General features: G+C 36.2%; 1 protein-coding gene across 3 annotated transcripts in view; it reads right to left on the bottom strand.

The window, feature by feature from the left end:
* The window catches only part of LRBA (LPS responsive beige-like anchor protein), a gene marked incomplete at its 5' end in the record, with an annotated part of 363,200 nt that overhangs the window by 115,161 nt on the left and 227,969 nt on the right, over positions 1–20,070 (bottom strand). For all 3 annotated transcript variants that reach the window (XM_083862452.1, XM_083862454.1, XM_083862453.1), the window contains 3 exons: positions 2,232–2,347; positions 3,556–3,658; positions 4,664–4,781. In XM_083862452.1, coding sequence (XP_083718578.1) covers positions 2,232–2,347; positions 3,556–3,658; positions 4,664–4,781 — 337 coding nt within the window. The remainder of the gene's footprint in view (positions 1–2,231; positions 2,348–3,555; positions 3,659–4,663; positions 4,782–20,070) is intronic.

The following is a 20,070-nucleotide window of genomic DNA, read 5'->3' as shown; positions in this document are numbered from 1 at the left end:
AAAAAACCCCACTGTGAATCAAGTTATATTTAACTGAAATACCACTCTCTAAAGACACAATAATATAACTTTATGAGCTCTTTGAAAGAACTGCAGTTTATTTCAGATCTGTTATCATTCCAATATTCTACTTTGCTTTATTGAAAGGATAATGGAAAAGTTGACAATATGCTAATATTTAATCTAAAACATTTCAGCCCATTTCACTTTAATTGTGAACTCTTTTGCATACAGTACGATTGACAGTTAAATTCACTCGTTTCCTACACATTTCTCCTTTCCTTGTTTACATCATCTTGCCTTCCATTTCCTTAAGGTGAAACACTCCAAAAATTGGAGGGGTAATGATTTTTGTTGATACTAAAAATTAAAGCATTCTTTTTTACATACTGTCTTAAAATAATATGTGAAAGAAGAATGAAGTCGCTCAGGAATTTAGACTGAAGAATTTTTCAATTAATAACTGTTTCATCTAGAGAATTCACTTTGAGGGGAATTCATCCTTGCCCATTTTCTCTCTATGGATATGCCAACATTTACCAGGACAGAAAATTTAGTCTGGATACAGGTTCATATGTACATCTTCATGTATCTAAGACGTAAATAATACACTTCTTCCAGTAAAACCAAAATATTCAATTAGAATAAGCACATACCATGCACACATACACACCCTAAAGCCTGGTTTCTAAGTTTAAAATGCAGTATTTACATTGATTCTGTCTCTTTTTATTGTATTGTTGCAGAGACTCATTCATTTATATCCTCTTCAATTAGCATGTTCTTGAGATTTGGTTCAGCTTGGTCTTAAAAGTCTCCAAAGACAGGCTTTAACCTCTTCCTCAGGAATATTATTTTACAATCCAGCCTGTAAGGTTGTCAGAAAACATTTTCTAAACCTCCACCAAAGTTTTTCTTCTTCCAATTTTCTTACACCCCTCAGTGTTTTTCCATCCTGGCTTGCAGTATTTTTAAATGGTAGAGTCAGGCTTTCCCTAATCACTTGGCTGTATTGCACATTATCTCTTAGTGAGGATTAAGGCTACTTACACGACACTGGGATAACTATCTTCACTTTAATTCCCTATCATGGACAACCCAACTTTCCCTCTTTCCACAACATTATCTTTTTGCTTCTTTTAACCTCAAACACCGAGCAGATAAGAATTCAATTTATTATTTCAATAATATATTAAAGCTGAAAAGGGTCATTCATTAGAGCCACAGAAAACAGTGTCATGATGTGCCTCATTCAGCTTGAGCAGTAACGAGGCAAGCAGATCGACCCCTACTTTTAAAAATCTGCCAGCATCCTGGCACCTCTGACTTGATGACTGATTACAGAAAGCACCAAAACTGACCATTTGTATAAAATGCAATTAGTGCAAGCACAGGCATTTGTTATATCAATCGTGTTAGCAAGAGCCAAGCCTGAAAGGGAATTAACAGACCTTTCACCACTGTCAATACCACAGAAAACAGCTGAAAATTGAGAAATTTTCTAAGTTGCTCAGAGGAGAGAGTAAGTTGGATAATAAAAGGGATGTCATGAGACCCAATAGTTTGCGTCCACTTAGTAAACTGAAGCTCAGCTGGTTAGAAGCTGATGGGGTAAGATCGGTTAAACAAAATATAGCTTAACATTTACAGAATGAGTGGTTAAGACAAAAATAAGTGGATACAAATTAGGGTTGGGTTTGGATTAATGGTGTCCTGGAACAGCAGCACTGGCAATCCAGCACTGCACCCTTTTTTGAGACCAACCATGCATCCTGTAACAGTGGTATTTATTGGCTGCAGGAGTATCCTGCTCCCTGGCTGAATTTCCAAGCCCTACAGAGAACTTCTTGCATCTATGATATTCAGGGAGAATAGTACTTATAAAAATTAAAACTTTGAATACTGAAGGTAAAGAAGTTCCTATTTCTGAGGCTTTCCTAAATAGTTGACAGTCTATATAGTTCCTGTCCCCTCACAACAGTCATGAAATTCTGATTTTAAGTGCAGCTTAGTACAGAATACCTCTCCAGTTTTACATAAACATAAACCTAATTACTCATAAATTAAACTTAGAATTTCTGTGAAGTTCTTCAGGACAAAATCATACACAGAAAAAATTACTCATTAAAAGAGCAAAATCTAGTTGTGCCCTATGGCTGTTGAGACTGTGCCATCATTAGCTCCTTTTCTGTGTTATTACAGTAACTTGGATGTACAGTAATTAGCAATACCTGCAATAGTGTTTAGAAACATCAAGTATTCAAAGTTGGAAATCTCTCTGTGTTGCCACCGCTGGGTCATATTGGAAGCTTTGAAGATCTGCCGTGGACTGGCCAAAGAAATGCGTCTGAAAACAAAGAAAATTGGGAAAAAAAATGAGAAAACCTGGTGAGTTTTCCCTTTTTACATATCTGATTTTTAATGTCAGTAGTACATATTCTTTCTATCAGGTCTGTGCTAGATTTCTCTGGAGATCAAACTGCCACTTGGATACTTGAAGTTCATTTTTAAAGTTTTATAATCTAATAAGAATGAAAGAATTAAAGCATCTGACAGCTGGATATGTCAAGATTTGAAAAATTTCCAACAGAAACCTTTACAGCTGTGCAAATTCAGCTGCTCCATGACTGTTTGATGTATTACAGAAATATGTTACTGGAGATTTAGAGAGATGGAATATCATTAAATAAGAAAATTACAATACTTTTAGAATTTCACATAAGAATAAAGTCATCTTTTTAGGAGAGGTTTTTTAAATCCCTCAAGAACAAAGGAAAACAATGATAAGATGATAGAATTTCATTATGAAGTCTATCCTCTTGAGATTTAAATTCTGGGCAGTGTTGAGGAGTTAGTCATAAATAACTCAAACTTTCAGAATCTGATGCCAGATTTCCTAATGTTTGTGAAAGAAGACTGTAGAGTCATTTCTCGGAGTGATAAATCAAACAGAGAAGAGTTTATCATAAAATTCCCAAGACTGTTTTGTTCATGATGAAAACATCTGTAAATACCAAACCCACATCACTTAGGGAGGAAAAAAAATTCTACATGTAGTTTTAGTTAACAATTCTTTACAGGTATTGGTGAACAAGTCAAGGAAACTGTAACTGATTCTTTTTAATAACCTCCATTACATTGCAAACAAGTTGATCAGTAGAAATGGATGTGAAATTTTGAGCAAATGTGTCTCCAATGTACATTTAATATTTTTCAACATAGTTTGTTTCTGTAAATAGAAATCATAATATTCTTACAGAGTGGCTATAATTGCAATCCAAGAGATTTTTTGTTTCTGGATTCCATAAAAAAACCTACTAGATACAAGAGAAAACACCCCAAACTATTTTAATCCCATTTCTATATACCGAAATCTATTAAAAATAAAAAATCTAAAGTAAGAACAATCAAGATACTCCCTAAGAGTTTCCTGCTGCATGTTCTGTAAACCAGTAGGTGTGAATACTTCACATCATGTTTGATAGCTGGTTTGATGAAATAAAAAAAAAGAATTCTTAGAACTGACAGATAAAATTAACTCAAATTTTAAAATACCTGGTCTGGGGTAGTCCAAAGATGGTACCAATACCAACCCGAGGTAGACAGTTAACCACTTTCTTCACTGTTGCTTGGTCAGGGAAGTTGAACATGACACCCACTGTGAGTGCAAGAGTTGAAATACAGCATGATTTTACACATTTTAGGCTTTCTCAACCAACACAATGCAACCCTAAGCTCAGGAGTTCAATAGATCAGACAAGTTTCCTTCAGGTTGCTGTAGATATATATATATATATATGTATATATATATATATTTTTTTTTTTTTTTTAATTTCCAGGACTCCTTTTATATATCACTAACAGGAATCTCAACAGAAGTTCTCACTCTTGCACATCTTACAAGGTCTACATTTATTTTCCTTTCTGAATAGTAATTGAACCTGTATGCACAGATTGACTGTCTAGAACTACTTTAAAAATGTATGTATTAACTGGTTCACACATTTACTAATTTACTTTCTAGATATTTTCTAGAAATAGTCTTCAAAATACTACCTTTCTATTTTGTCTGACACATATGAATGACATTTACGAAACAGCAACCTAAAAAATCTAAAAAACAATCTAATTATGGTTTTACCAGTGGCCATTTATGACTTCAGAGAGTACAACAAGTTTTTATGCATACAATTAATATTCTGTTGGACAACATCATTACCAAAACAATGTTCTACATTTTAAATAAAGCATGAAGGCACAGCAGTCACTGGTCTAATCCAGTAGTGAAATTCTTTCATTCCACAGTTCTTGGTGTGTACAACTAACAACTATCAACCCTCCAAAGGGACGTGAAATATCCTTCATGCATAACAGATCAAAGGTAGGACTGTCTTGAGCAGGAGTGAATGTCAAATAAACACATGGATATAAATGAAAGTGAGGCACTGATAATGCAGAGTTTTCCTGCTTGATCATAATTTATCATTGAAAAAAGATTTGGAAGGAGAAAGTAAATGACAAAAAAAAATAACTTAAATTCTGATACATTTAATCCAAGCCCTTCCTCTATCTAGGCAAATCCATCTCAGAACAGACATGACCAAAAATCCAAACAGAATGCAGGTGTCCCCACATCCACTTTTCATTTCTTTAATCACTGTACCTCTATTTGCCATGAAGATCTCCAGCGCTGTATTTTGCAAAAGATAACGTCGGGAAAAGATAGATCGAATCTCTGAGAAGAGCCATTTTCCATGGAGTCCTTCTGTGTATGCCAGAATCTAGGAGAAACAGACAGAGAGGATGTTTAAAATACGTTAGCTGGACAGGTAATACCTTGCAAAAGAGAAATGCTTTGACCCACAAACAAGGATTCTACCAACTACTGCAAAGCCTGCAGCAAAATTAAAATAAGCTCAAACTTCAAATTGTGCTCCAATGCATTTTTTGTACTCCTGAATTCAACTACTCATGTCAAGTATTTTAAACACTTGCTTGCATTTTTTCCTTTAAAGACAACTGTCTATTTTTCATAACAGTTTCAGAGTTTCAAAAGCATTATTAAATGTTCAGCACTTCAGCAAAGCACAAAACCATATTCTGAAATGTATTTCTAGTAGCATTAGATGTATCTGCACTCCCTTCAGCGTTGTAATAACAGGCCTATAACAAATAAGCAAGAAAAAAATGTCTTTAAAGAAAATAAAATGTTCCTTAGGTTTATCGCTCAGGCAGCATTCATTAATTCTGGAACTGGAAAGGTTGGCTGTATAAGAGGTTAAGTATCATTTTGTCAGCTAAGGTTAAACACAAACCTGCAAATGAACTCAGCATAATCTCTCTGTGGAGTAAGCGGCTGTCAAAGTAACTTGTTACAATTCCTGTCATCCCATCTGACAGACACAGATGCTTGGCCTGCCTTCACAATTCAAACTAATCCCATTTTCAACCCTCAGCCACTTTGTTTCTTTGTTGCTTCACTTTTTCCTTTTCGTTTCAAAGCTTAATTATGTAAGTGTTAAGGGACAGAGAGACTGGACACTTCTCTACCTCAGATTAACAAATTATAGGAGAAGGAAAATCTGAGATTTATCAATTTTACCAAACAATAAAGTACTTAATAGAAACCCATCACAGAAAAGGAGAATCAGATACAAACCTTGTTAACGTCACTCTTACCACAATTTCCCTTGAGCAATATTTGGTGTATAAAACAAAAAACTGAAATTCAAGTCCTTAACATAACAAAGACTGTTAATGAAACCAATCATTTGTTTACAGGTTTTTAACAAAGGAAGATTTTGCCTTGCATGCAGCATATATTGACAAATAAAACCTGCATTTCTGTAGCACAGAGAGCAGATGCACCATTATAAAAGCACTACAGAATACAGCATAAAATATTGTACCAGTTTTCTGTATTAAAAGCAAACAAGCCTGGCAAACCAAAAGCTGATAGCACAGATCAGAACACACAAAGCAAATCATCTCCCACACCTTTTTTTTTTTTTACTTAATCCCTCATCTTCACCTCAATACAACTGGTACAGTCAACTTCTCTCCCAGGAAACACACATGTAGAAAGAGAAGGAATAAAACTACATCATTATTCCAGTACAAAATTCTAGAAATGTGATGAAAGGACCACAGATTGTCAGTGGGTGCTAAACATTTCTGGAACTGGGGAACTAACAGGCTTGGGCCATGCTGACACTTGCCATTGCACACCCATTCACACTAATTGGCAGATTTGTATAATTCTGTGGTGCCGTTCCGAATCACTGCGGTTGGCTTTTGTCACACGTGTATAAATATCCTCTAAGAATGTAACATCAAAAAAGGTAACAAAGGTAACTGTTCATGCACAGAAATCTCTTAGTACTTTTTGCTGGTATTCTTCCATCTTATGATCTTGAAATCGAAGCTTCTAACTGCAATGATTGATTTTTTTTCAGACAGACAGCAATGTGGTAACCTCCACTTTTCTGTAACAACTAAAACACAACAGCCTGTTTGTCCCCCTCTGTCTGTGCATGGCAAATTCAAACCCTTCCTGTGTGGACACTGTGAGTAAAACCAGCACACTAAATAATTATAACTTTTTCCCTGTGAAGTGAGCATTTTCCATGAGAGCAGGAATCCTGTGCGAGGCCCAGAGCTTGCTGCTTCCAACCTCCTCAAAACTGGAAGGAAAAGCACCACCTTGAACAGAGCAGAGGTGGCTTGCATTGTGCACCCACCATGAAGCTCCCGAGCTCACTGAGAGCAGGTTTACAGCGGGAACTGGAAGCACAGCCCAGAAATACCAGCAGCCCCCCAATGCTGCAAGCATTCTCTGAAGTGCTCATTAACAAAAGTCATCAGGAGCCACAAGCAGCTGAGGCTGGGCTGCCATTCCGGGCTGGAGCAGGGTCTGCCTGCTCTGCGGCCTCACTTCAAAGCCTCTAGAGTTCAATTAAAACTGGATTAGGTGGGAGCAGACCTTCTTTGGGACACTGAAACTCCGGGCACACTGACAGCACCCTAGACAGACAGAGGTCCAGCCCGCCAGTGAAGCAGTTGCCGTGGAAACCACAGCATTGTCCCCTGCTCATCGCTCCACCTAGAGCAGATGAAAGCTCCAGAAGACAAACGCGTTTCTTTCATGTGTATTGCTGAGTGTTCCTCATGGAAATCCAGCACGACCTTTTATTCCTCAGAAAATATTATTAGAAACTCCCAAGTTGCAGACACTGACCCGTTCTTCAAATTAAATTCAGCATTTTTGTTCCGGTAAACAAAATTCTTAATTTTTGTTTTAATCCCTTCTGACATCAGAATTACAACTTTCAAAAACTATTTTTGCATTTGCCTGTTTTCACCCATAAACCACACAACACAAAGCTCCACTTCAGAATTTAAGAAAAACTATCTTCTTCATACCACTGTACAATATTTTGAGGTTAAAACAAACTCATTTCTGTCTTTTGTCACCACCAGTTTTGGAACAAGTTGTGGAGCAGAGACTAATAAGAGTGTAATCTCTAATTTAATCTGCAGAAATAGTACTGCTTTCCCTATGTGAGAAAGTATTCACAGAATTTCAGTTGATTCAACACAGACTGAAGCTCAATCTACTGCACATTTCATTTTTTTCAAAAGATACAGCAGAAGAAAAGACAATTTATACTGTTTACTATTTCATTTAAAAACACATAAACAAATGAGGCAATTGTAAAGTGCTACACTTCTAAAAATCTCATCAAACGAACTGTTCTGTAATTAGACTTTGGCAACACCAGATGAACAGGAATTGTGACGTTACTAAAAATACAAAATAACTTTCCCCTTGGCGTGAAGTCCCTTTTACTTCAAGTATTAGAAATGAAGGTCTAAACCTGTACTCAGTTCACGCTGATGGCCTCGACACTGCACAGCTGCAGGAAACTCCCCAAGAAATTAGTGAGTCAAGAACAACCAGATTCAAATTCTACTTTGAGGAGATTATGAAATCAGAGTGGCATGAAAACTCAGGTAGCACAGTACTGAACACAGATTAAGATCACACATAAATAAGTGCTCACGATTTAGAGTCATGTATCAGCTGATTTCCCAACATTAAAATGCTCATTTACTTGGAAGCTATCATGTCATTTTAGTTTTTACTACAAATGCCCCATCCTACCTTTACTTCAAAATCCTTCTTGAATGCTGATCATAAACAATGTCTATTGTAAAAGTCTTCATGCAATTGTTAAAAAAAAAACCAAAAAAACATCATTACAGCGGCCTCCTGAATTAGAAAAGTCATATTTTACTGAAGACTAAATGAACACTTTGCTTTACCTGTTAAGCAAGTCAATCAGTTATGGTATATTTTACTTTTTTTTAGAGAAAAGTACTATTGATCTTGAAAATGTGAATAGGCTAGAAGTAATTAAGCCTGCAAATGGGTTATAGAACTGAAACAGTAATTGAATAATTATACTACTTTAATATGCCAGCCAACTTAACTGCCATGAGTAAAATAAAAGCAAAATAGCTTATTTAAAAAGCTGATGCACATTTGTTTAATTTTAAACAAGTTACAGTGTAAGAGAAAGGGGAAAAAACCCAACAAAGCACTGAATAAAAATAGAGGGCATTTAATTTACATTCTAATTTGATTACAGTTGAAAGATAAAATTTATAAATACATTCTAGCAACATTACGGGTCATTTGGGGTCATTTTTACTCAGGAAGGCAAAATTACTGCACTCAGAGGCTACAAAATTTGACACACAGTTCACAAGAAACCTGGATTTCTACCTTAACCTCAGCCTTGCAACTGAAGATCCTTGGATTCTACTGTCCAGATATTATTTAGTTCCTGGCTGCAGGATTCACAGTGAAAGGCTCTTACTCTGCTCTTTGTTTAAATACATCTAAGTACAACTGAATTAACAGGGAATTAGATCAGACTGTTCATAATCACAAATATCAACATGCTCTTCAATAAATCACAGTTGTTTATCAGTTTATTTTCGATTCCTCAAAGAAACAACAAATAAGATGTTCACTTTACATCTCAGATATTTACAAAATCAGCCACTGAAATCCACAGGCAACGAGCAGCAGCCTCCCCAACCAGTCCCCCAGTGAGCATGCACAGTCTGTTACACAATCCTGTTCAGCATTTTCATGGGTGACAAACTCAATTAAACATATTCATTACTTTAATGTTCCACTAGACAGTTTTACCCGGCATTAAAAAAAAATAATAAATTAAATAAATAAATAAATAAATACTCGGTGACCTTTGTATTGATCAGAGCAAAATGGCTTATGCCTGGGTGTGGGTGGTGAAGGGACTGGGGAGGGGGGTGGTAAAGGACTCTTATGTTTTCTCTTCCAATTACTGAAGGAGATGATAAAACCACAGCAAATGATGTATCAGCTCATTTTATCTTATCGCTTTGGGGCTAGGTGACAATGAAGTTCATATTTCACTGGTTCCCATTGAAGATTGTGAAAATTACTTGCCCTTATGACCTGAAATTTCACTGGAAGACAGAAATTTCTCTTCTGCAAAGTAATGCAATTTTTCAGGTGTCAACCTTTAGCCCAGCTTTAAAAATTAATTTCATTTATATTAACCAATGATATTGATATTTTCACAGAATGCTCTTTGATACATGAACCACTGACTAGCAAATTGATGTGCTCGAGAAGGATAGAATTATTTTATCTGAAGCTGCTGCTGGGGACAGACAGATTTACCACAAACTGAAATTCCTATTTCACATTATGCTGTTTATATTAGCCTCAAATAACTTAAAGCCCCTGGACCTGTAAATAGTTTCATCTTTTGTTAGGATTTAGTTCTGTTTCTAGATCCATTCAGTTTTGAAATCATTTCTCTCTACACAATGAACAAATAAAAACACCATGTGCTTGGAAATAATAGGAATAATAAGAATAAAGTCTAACTGTCACAGACCACAAATCACTACATATATGATGACATGAAATGTACTTCCTAGATTATTAAAATAGAGGAATGCACAACTATATATTCTCCCTTTATCCTGTCACTTAAGCCATATTTCAGTGTGAAAAAAGCATGCAATGTAGATTTTCTGAAAGTGCTCTTCCACTAATTACAGGTAACCTTCTTCCTGATTATCCCAGTCTAAGCTGGAAATAAAATTACTGAGGGAGCCTGTGTTTCAGAACTTGTCTGACTTGATTACTTGGTTCTAAACACCTCTAGCAGACTAATAAATCTGCATACAATGTTAGCAAATTTAGTACCAATTCTCTTAATTCTTTCAACTGAGTCTCATAAACATATTTTTTTCCTTCTTGATTAACCCTGCTGGCTTTAGAGAGCAGGGCTTCATTACCACTATCAGAAAACATTTAATTAACCCAAAGAACAGAAACATCTGACTGTTAAAGACAGTTATGCAAGGTAAATTAGGCAGCCTCATATAGTGGGAGTTCAAAAGGAAGAAAATTAATATAGGTTTGGGTGACTGTTCAAGCTCTGTAAAAGTAAGGACAAAGTTATACCTGTGTTTGGAAACTATGGCAGCAGACTTATTTACAATAAAAAGGAGCGAGAACTGCAGGAATTCACAGATTCTTGTAGGAGTTGACTGATATCTTGGGTTTAATTACATTCTGATTTAAGAGTTAGTTGGATCTGCTCCTCAAGAGGTAGATGCAAAAGGCTTATACAGAGGTTTACAGCACCTGGAGAAGGGCACACTTTTTCATCTGCCAGGGTTACCTGTCTATGCTATTGGCTACAGCGCTGATGTTCATACACATACAGACTTCATACACCTGGTACGTAAAATGATACAGACAAGAAATCATAACCAAGAATCTTTCAATCATTTAGCAATAACTCAGCATAGTATTCGTGGACTGCATTAAATCATACAACTTCATGATTTCTTGTGTCAATGCATCAGTTAAACAGACACAGAGCAAATACTAAAAAAGCTTGTTTTGATTTCATTTTGTATACATTGAAAAAATGACATTACCCGCAAAAGCTCAAGAAGAGAGCTTAAGCATCAGTGAGCAGAATTCTATGAAATGATTTCTCACTGTGTAGAAGCTGTCAAAAGAAGCTGATGATACTAAATAGTGGAATTTGCAACAAAAAATGCTGAAATGAAGTATTTTCAGCATTAAGACTTTGTAGTAATGAATGGTGGAGTGGTGCATTCCATGATTGTTACCCTGTATGAGACAGAATTTTGGAAAACTAGATGGGAAAACTCTCTTTGCCATCATTTTATCTATCCAGCTGAGAAGGAGGTGTCTAGATGGCTTAAAAAAGTCCTTCACAACTCTCTTACTCAGGTGCATAACTTTGTATCACCACAACTGTTGCTACCTTGTTAGTTAGCCCACCTTCAAGTTTATTAATGCAGAAAACTAAAGGAAAAAAAACAGGAAGCTTTAGATGTTCCAAATTTTCCCTCTGCAAAAGCTGATCAATTAATTTCTCTTCCCATCTCCTTTGTGAGCCAGCAAAAAAGGAAATACAAATTCAGACTGAATTCATTATGGAAATGTTTTATTACTGGAAAAGGAGGTCATGAAATAAAAATTCTTTTAAATCTTAACCTCAAAAGTTTTTAGCACACTCTCTAGAATCTGGTATTCTCATTAAGGAAAAAAAAAAAAAACCCTCAATGTATATATTTGAGGTGATAAGTATGACCATAATTCATATTTTGAAAATATAAATTGTACAGAAAGTTTCCTAGTAGAAGTAAGAAAACACAGGACTAGTGGCTCAACCATTACAACCATACCATGATGTTGTAATGCTACTGCACTTAAAAACAAAGGATTTCAAAACAAGCCCTAAAAAGCTTTCCTTTGTTCAAAGATGGAAGTTCCAGAAAAATAGTGAAAAGGAATCAAGCAGACTTTATAGATAGATAGATAGATAGATAGATAGATATAGATACAGATATAATGACAAAAAGGTTGTAGATTTGGGTTTTTTTAAGTTGAAAGTCTGATTGGTCCCTCGCCTTTTATAAAATTCCTAGTGCAGAAAAGTCTTGGAGGATAGTCTTAATCACACTATTGGTTTATCTTTAAAAAGGTCAGAGTCTGAAAATTAGGACAATTGCCAGACTCACATCCACAGTGGTATTACTTACTACATATGGTGAAATGTGAGAAGCAGGAGCAAGCATCTCAAAGAAGGGCACAGAAAGTAATGCAGGAGCCATCTTGGGTTTGCTGTCTCTTAAAGGTGTTTAGACATTGATTTTTTTGTTGTTGTTGTTGCTGTTGTTGTTTTTTTTTTTTTTTTTTGTTAATTTTCGAATCATAGAATATCCTGAGTTGGAAGAGACCCACAAGGACCACTGAAGTCCAATTCCCAGCCCTGCACAAGATATCCCCAATAATCACACTCTGTGCCTGAGAGTGTTGTCTAAACACTTCTTGAGCTCTGTCAGGCTGGTGCTGTGATCACCGGCCTGGGGAGCCTCTGTTTTAGGAAAATAAGGCTCATGTTTGCTGAAAATGTCTCTTCAAATTTGTACTTGGAACAGCAAATGAGAATAGTCATGTCAGATTTTCACTGCTGTGCCCTGCACCTGCCTATTTCACCACTTTCAGGATATGACTTCTCCCATGGGCTGCTTCTCTGTGTATCCAGCAAAGGTCTCTCCAGTCAGAACACGTGCAAGGGGAAGCAGCAGCTACAACCAAGAAGGAACCACTACACCTGCAACACTGGCAGCTGTCCAGTGTCTGCTGTTTCCATCTGATCTTGCAGAAGGAGGAGCAGAAAGCAAATGGGCAATGAAAAAGTAAGTTTCAATGCCAAAAAATAAGATTTTTTTTTTAATTAGTGACCTGTAAGATGACTTTCATATCCCTTCATCAGAAACAAAACAAAAACAAACACTCCCCCACACATCTGGCAGGAAGCTTGAATACCAGTCATCAAGAAAGACTGCATCTGATCAGCTCATTAATGGAAAGCAAGCCCATACACAGAAGAACAGATGTGCCTCTCGAAGGCAAGGAGAAAAGTCAGACTCCAGAGCTGCCAAGCCAGCCGTTCACATTAGAAGACTCTGAGCTGTGTTTTGTGAGAGGTGTGGCACAGAAGGTGCCCCTTGCAAAGGGATGTGGATGCAAAAATGGCTTAATGCCATCTTTGTGTTGCAGAGACTCTCCAGTGCTGCAGGAACCAAATCCCCTTCCAGTAAAATGGACAGCTGCAGGGGCTGACATACATTTGCCTCATTTGGGATGCCCAGGACTGTATAAAATACTGAACAAATCTTCCCTCTTGCCCTCAGAAGCTGAGAAAGAAGACAGCACAGAACTGCTATAAAACCCTTCACTGCTCAAGCCCTTCTCCAGTCACTGCAGGTTCATTTACTGTAAACCAAAGCCGAATACAGATGTGGCAACAAAATAGAGAAATTGTTCTTAGTTATCGAAGGACACATCTTCTATGTGCTCTTTTTGTAACAAAGTCCCACATGAGTATACTTCATATCTTGTATCTGGATTCTTACATTTGTCTTATTTTCCTGTAAAAGTAGAGTAATTTCTCAGATGAAAGAACTGACTGAAATCAGTCACTGACCAAAGTTTTGTTATGGCCTATGACTGCAAGGGAGAATCCCTTAAGACAGAAACAATTTGTCCAATTAAAACTTGCCCCATGTTTTCAAAGAAAAAAAAGCAGCGTGAAGAGGAGGTTTTATACAACAACTGCTGATATTCATCTTAGTACATGCTAAACTTAACATAAATTCAGCCTTAATGCATTCCTACAACAAAGACCCTTTTCCAAGATTAAGCAAGCCAGGGGCACAGCTAATGTGAGGTCCACAACCACATCTATGATTCTGGGGTAACAGAACAAGAACATAACCCTTATTTCAGCTTAAAAATGCAATAGAAAATTAAACTGCATTTCTAGTCCAAATGATTGATAAGAAAGGCTTGAAAATGTGATTCAAGTGTAGCAGATACACAGACAGCAGTCTGGGGATAGCTGAACAATTGATCCAACAACATGATTTGCCTTGCCATTCCCCCTGGGGTATTAAATCTAAAACTTGCTACTCCTGAGGGCCCAATAAAAAATAAGTCTACCAAGGAATTCTACAGATGACAGGAGAAGAGAGGGCAGTAAGTCTATGTGAAAATATTAGCTCTTGTGAAGAATTTTAATCTGGGCTGTGTTATGCATTTATCTTTCAAACCCACAATGCTGTTTTGCACAATTGGAAGTTTTCCTAAGAGCCAGAAAAAGCCAACTCTGATGTGGGAGTATTGACAAAGCTCCAGTTTCCAGCCAATACCTAACAGTGTTTCATAAATGCTGAAGTCAAGAGGGAAAAGTATTTTTAACTCCTTCTCTTTAGAAAATCCTAACCCCATAGCAATATCCTATCCATCCTGGCCTAAGGGCTGCCAAGAACTAAGTTCCTTGCAAAAATACAGCAATTTATCCTGCTCATGCATGTTTCATTTACAAAACTAACTTAAGGCAGCCTTTTAATAGGCAACTCTTATCAAATAAATTTACCATATTTGAAAGAATGATGTGGGAGCCCTTCTCAAATCTTTTTTCAGGTAAGGAAAAGACCCTAACTGGATAGCAGCTCCTCTCCTAGTCAGCTCCACATTTTGAAAAAGGTGTATGGTTTTTTAAAAGGAGCAGGAAACTGAAGGCATTAGAAAAAAATTGATTTTCTGGTGGGGTTTTCAGCTCTTAAGTGATTTTTAGTGTTGAAATCAATGTTCTTTCTTAAAAAAAAAAAAAAAAAAAAAAAAAAGCAGAAGATCTACCTTTAAGGGTTTTCTCTAGCTGAAGTACTTACAAGTAAAATACCTGTAATCAATTCTTCCCGTAACATGCTAGCATTATAGATATTCAAGGGGGTAACAATTTTAACACATATCTATGTGTTAGAGGAAAGAAGATTTGAGATCTGAAGTAAAAAATATTTCACCCTACAAAGAGGGACACATTTACAGCTAGAAACTTCAGTAGATTTATCACTACAAGATAATCAATTTTCTATTTGAGGAGTTGGAAGTTGAAATCTTGTGGAGTTCCATGTTTGAGAACTTATTACAGGGCAAGGAAAGCATTTCTCACTCTTCCTTGAGCACATGAAAACCAGTGACTGAAATGCTGAAATGACCAGGACGCAAAACTTGAGGCAGCAGTACAGACTAAAAATAACTCATTCAGACACATCTAGGAGCACCAGAACTGATAAACTGATCAATAAAACATCCTTCCTGCTTGACAGAAGTTGTATTTGCTTATCCTCCTTTAATAACCATAAAGGGAGGAGGGTTTAATGTGAATTTTAAATGTAACAATAGACTTAACAACTTTAATTTGTTACATTAATTGTTGAAGCTTCAAACATACAGTAGTAATTGAGCCCACCAAAAAATAACTGAAATTGGCAAGTATCTGGTTCTTAGCATTCCACCCAAACAAAATGTCGGTGTTGATAAAATCCACTTTTAAAAACATGTATCCTTGCAAATCTTAAGTACTGTCATCTCATCACCCTGTTGGAGTTTGATGGATTACGCCTTTTCCTTATGTTCATTAATCTCATCACCTTATCTTTTACACCACTTCATTTTAGCAGAAAGGCAATAATAAAACCCTCATCCATTATCCTTTTACACATCTAGTCAAGCGGAAATGGTTAATAACATGCTACAAATTGAACTTCAATCACCTCATTTTCTCCTTTGTCGAATGCACATTAAAGTATATTCCAAAAGTGCAATTTGTTTTACAGGGGAATTTGTGTTATATTGCTACAGACAACTAAAATTAAGTGTTTCTCAGTTTGGTTATTAAATATATCCAACTGTCCTTTTATCTTCGATACTAAAACATTAACTCATTTTATTAGGGTGTAATAATACAAGAGCCTTATCTCCCAGAACACAGGGACATCTAGTCTGCCTAATAGTAAGTGTTATACAATAGGTCATTTATCTTTTTCTTTTTTTAAAAATATGCTTCTGATAGTTTATGAATTGGCATATTATTGCACATGAAATGGCTCTCCATTTAAGAAAAGTTAATTTGTTTACATGCAGGCTTATCTTCAAATGCAAGCCCTATTAGAGAAACGGTCTGTAACTGTCAGAGCAAGTGAAGAAGGAAAAGAGGTGGATGTGGAAAAATTTAGAGCCCAGTAATTTAACTCTGATCACCAGGCTCCTGTTTGAATATCACCTGTGTTCCATATGCACTTTGCAAATATTCTATCATATGATTCTACAAAATTGAAATAAGAGACAAAGAATTTGTTTCTATAAACTCCTCCCACCCTTCCAAATACAGGCATATATTAGTAAACTAAAATAAATACCATTTCTAAAGGAGCCCATCTAGTACAAAGAAGTTCCCAAATATGATGCATTTGGAGTTGTTTCCTCCAAAAAAATAAAAGGGTGGCTGAAATTCTAGTTCTATTTAATTCAGTGACAGTAATCTCTTTTTACAGAAAGGATGGAAGATCTCCTGCACTTTGTTCACCTTCTCAATGAAACAAGACTGACTCAGTAAAACTGCATATCCAAATAACCAAATACAAATACTGTGCAATTGTTACAATGACAGGGTATTTTCCCATGCTTGGTCTCATTTCAATTCTAGAGAAACTTATTGTTAACCTTACAAGAAGCCCAAGAACATCATCAATCCTAACTTTAGGCCAAGAAGACTGAACAGGGGAAACAGAATTTTTACTATCAAAAAAGCTTGCAATAGTCAGTGTTACAGTGTATATATAAATGCACACTAATGATTTTTAAAAATGAAGTAACAACTATCCTTTACATTAAAGCAAAGCACAAACACAGCTCTAGTTAACTTACAGTAAGTTGTAAAATCATTTTTACAGTGCCTCAATGGCCTACTTTTCTTCCTCTCTTGTCCATTTAAAGTCTGCCTTATTTCCCAAACAATTTCAACACTATTTCCTCTCTCCTGCTCTACTACCTTCCATCCAACCTGCAGTTTCACCAGGATTTTCGCAGGTGGCTGCCCTGCAAACGTTGTACCTCATCTTATCCATCCCCAGTCGCTTCCTCCTGCTACTCCAACCCCTCCTTTCTCCAAGGACTATGTCTGAGGCCACGGGGTAAAGCTGGTATTCAGGTATTCAGATAGAAAGTCACCTAGGGCAGGGAGAAGGGCAATAATGCAGGGGTGAAGGAGATGGAATGGTTTCAGTCTGACTCACTACCATAGACAGTGGCTAGTTTCATGTTGCTAATTTCTTCTTTCATCTTTGAAAGCGTATTGGCTTTTATTTTCTTGTAGTTTGGCCAACATGTAGACAACTGCTGCTTCTGGTCCTGCATTTAGAGGGAAAGATTTCTGGCCTGTGTTTGCAAACTGTGGTTGCCCAATACCAACACAACCCAGGAGAAGGCTTGTTTTGCACCCCCGTAAAAAACAGAAAATACAAAAAAAAAAAAAAAAAAAAAAAAAAAAAAAAAAAAGATAGATAGATAGATATAGATATACAAAAAGCACTGTGCTTCACCAAAGCATAGGGGATCTTCACACCACTCTGTGTTCATAGCACATTCAGCCCTGGAATTGCTAATGCAATTCTCACCAAAATAAATGATTTGGCCGCTCAAGAATTCAGGCTTCTTCATTTTCACAAAGTTTGAAATACTCCACTGTTTCCTGACCTATCCCAAACTGAATTTGATCTCAACTAAAAATTACACAGATTAATTAATATGCTTTTCATCCACTCAAATGCAGAGTCACTTAATTCAACTAAAATATTTTCTTTTTTGCTAAACCCTGCATGCTTAAATTTTCTTTTCTAGTTTCACATATGACTACCAAAATAGTGGCTGGCATCCCAAACCAGCACACAGTCAGCACCTTAAAGGCATATCAACATATCAAACTGTAAAAATACAAATTTCTAAACTGTGAATACATGGAATTTGCTCTACATCATTGACTGATTTCTTTTCTCCATTTTTCTGAAACCTATCTTTCAGAAAAGTGCTTTAAGTATCCCTGCCTAACAACATCTTCCTCTTCTGAATGTGTTAACTGAGGATATTTTTTACTCGTTTCCCTTTTGTTATTTAATTTACATTAAACCAGATGTTCCAGAGAGCTGTTTAGGTTCTTAAGAGAAAGTCCAGCACCCAAGTGAAATAAATAGGGGATTGGAGCAGGCTATAAACCTACAAAGCTCCTAAACTGCTGTCTGCAGTTGACTGACAGAGGTGCAAGTTTACACAATGTAAGTTCAGCCCTTCAGCTGATGCCACACTTCTGCAAAATGTAAATTACTGTTGCTGCAGTGCTCAAATGCAGCGGTTTATTGCAGAAACAAATGAACAACTGAATACTAACAAAGTCAACGAGAGTCTTGATTCCAGTCTCTAACCACCATTCCTGTACCACATAACATGTCATCATCCATAAGTAAATGAGTTAATCAAATTAATGAGGATTCAGACAAATCGGCTGCCTAATGAGCACTCAAACTGATGTGGCAAGGGTTATGCTCCAGTGCTGACAAAATCAGTTTGATGAAACTGTGACAAAAGCAGCAAAGCACTGTTCCTTCAGCACATTTTCCTGCATCTTATTAACATGAAATTACAATTGCTATTTGCAAACTGTATAGGGAGACCATTTATTGTCAAAGTCATGTAAACATATGCTTTATCTACTCCTCTTTCCAGCAAACCTGTGTATATTGTTGGAATTCAGGATCGTAATTATTCAGTTCTTTTTAAAAACAGCAATCAGATAGAGTTGTTTAAAGTAATTTAGATGCAACATGCCAAGAGAATTTCCAGAGACACTACATTGTAGGATTTTGCATTTTACGAACATGACATTTGGCAATAAATATAAAATAAACCAAAGAAAATAAATCAGAATATTATGCAGCTTTGCAAACAGTTCAGAAAATTAACACTAGAATCTCTTCAAAAGCAAATAGAAAAAAATCTGGCTCCAGTTTTTAGATGAGTGATAATGCTTACATGATTATTTCCAAATTCCATAATGCTACGAAGCAACAAACACAGGCCAAAGAAAGAAATTAACCTAACTAGTATTTTAATTACTTTATTAAAATCCTTTAATCAGGGCTCCAGGAAGACTTTTCTAGCAGTACTGACTAGTTATGTCTAAATTCAAAGTGCAGGGCCAAGAACTGGAATACTAGACCTTAAAATACTGAAAAATGAAAAATCTGAAAGAAAAAAAAATAAAAGCCATAATTTTAAAAAAGTAAAAATTAACTCTTACTTTTCAAGTATTATTTGTCCAAAACGCTTTCTCCAGAGAAGAAAAAACACTTCTGCACCATGTTGCTTAAATGCAAGAGATACAAAGAAATAAAAGAAAAATTTTTACATGTAGTAGGCGTAATTAAAGCAGTTTTTATATAGCACTGGTGCACCTGCAGCCACAGAGATCATATAGCCCTTCACCAAGGCAGTGAAGTTTCTGGATGTTATCACAGACCCAGTAAAAATTCAGTATTTACACACTAATGCCTTTCCTTTTTCTAGGGGTAAGTGTCATACTGGTAATATCTCATTATTGTCCTGTGAACAAACAGTGGGTTGGGAAGTGGTAGAAGACACAACTTTTGCCCAGGAACATGGGACAGATGGAACAGCTTTAACATTTCAGCATTAGGTCAGAAGAAACAACTGACTTCTACATAAGGACACAATTTGAGATATCAATGAGCATGTATTCCCTGGAGTAGGAATCCTTGGCTTTAGGATCTGTGTTTGAAAAGCAATCCAGAGAAAATGCATAAATGATGTTGCATCCAACATATACAGACGGATGTCAAACTGCCAAAAAAGTAATTAGGATCATTCCCATAACAACAAATACATGTGTGTATTTTTTACAAAACACACAAAAATATTACATTAAAACAGCAGTAGAAATCAGTGGCAGTTGACAATATTATATATATATATATATATATATATATATATATTACTCTATTTTAACACCAGACATTTTCTCCCCAAAGGACACGGTT

This window comes from Zosterops lateralis (genome assembly GCF_965231275.1).
Source record: "Zosterops lateralis genome assembly, chromosome: 5".
NCBI classification, from domain to species: Eukaryota; Metazoa; Chordata; class Aves; order Passeriformes; family Zosteropidae; genus Zosterops; species Zosterops lateralis.
Note: the sequence above shows the minus strand (reverse complement) of the source record. Positions and strands in the feature narration are given on the sequence as shown.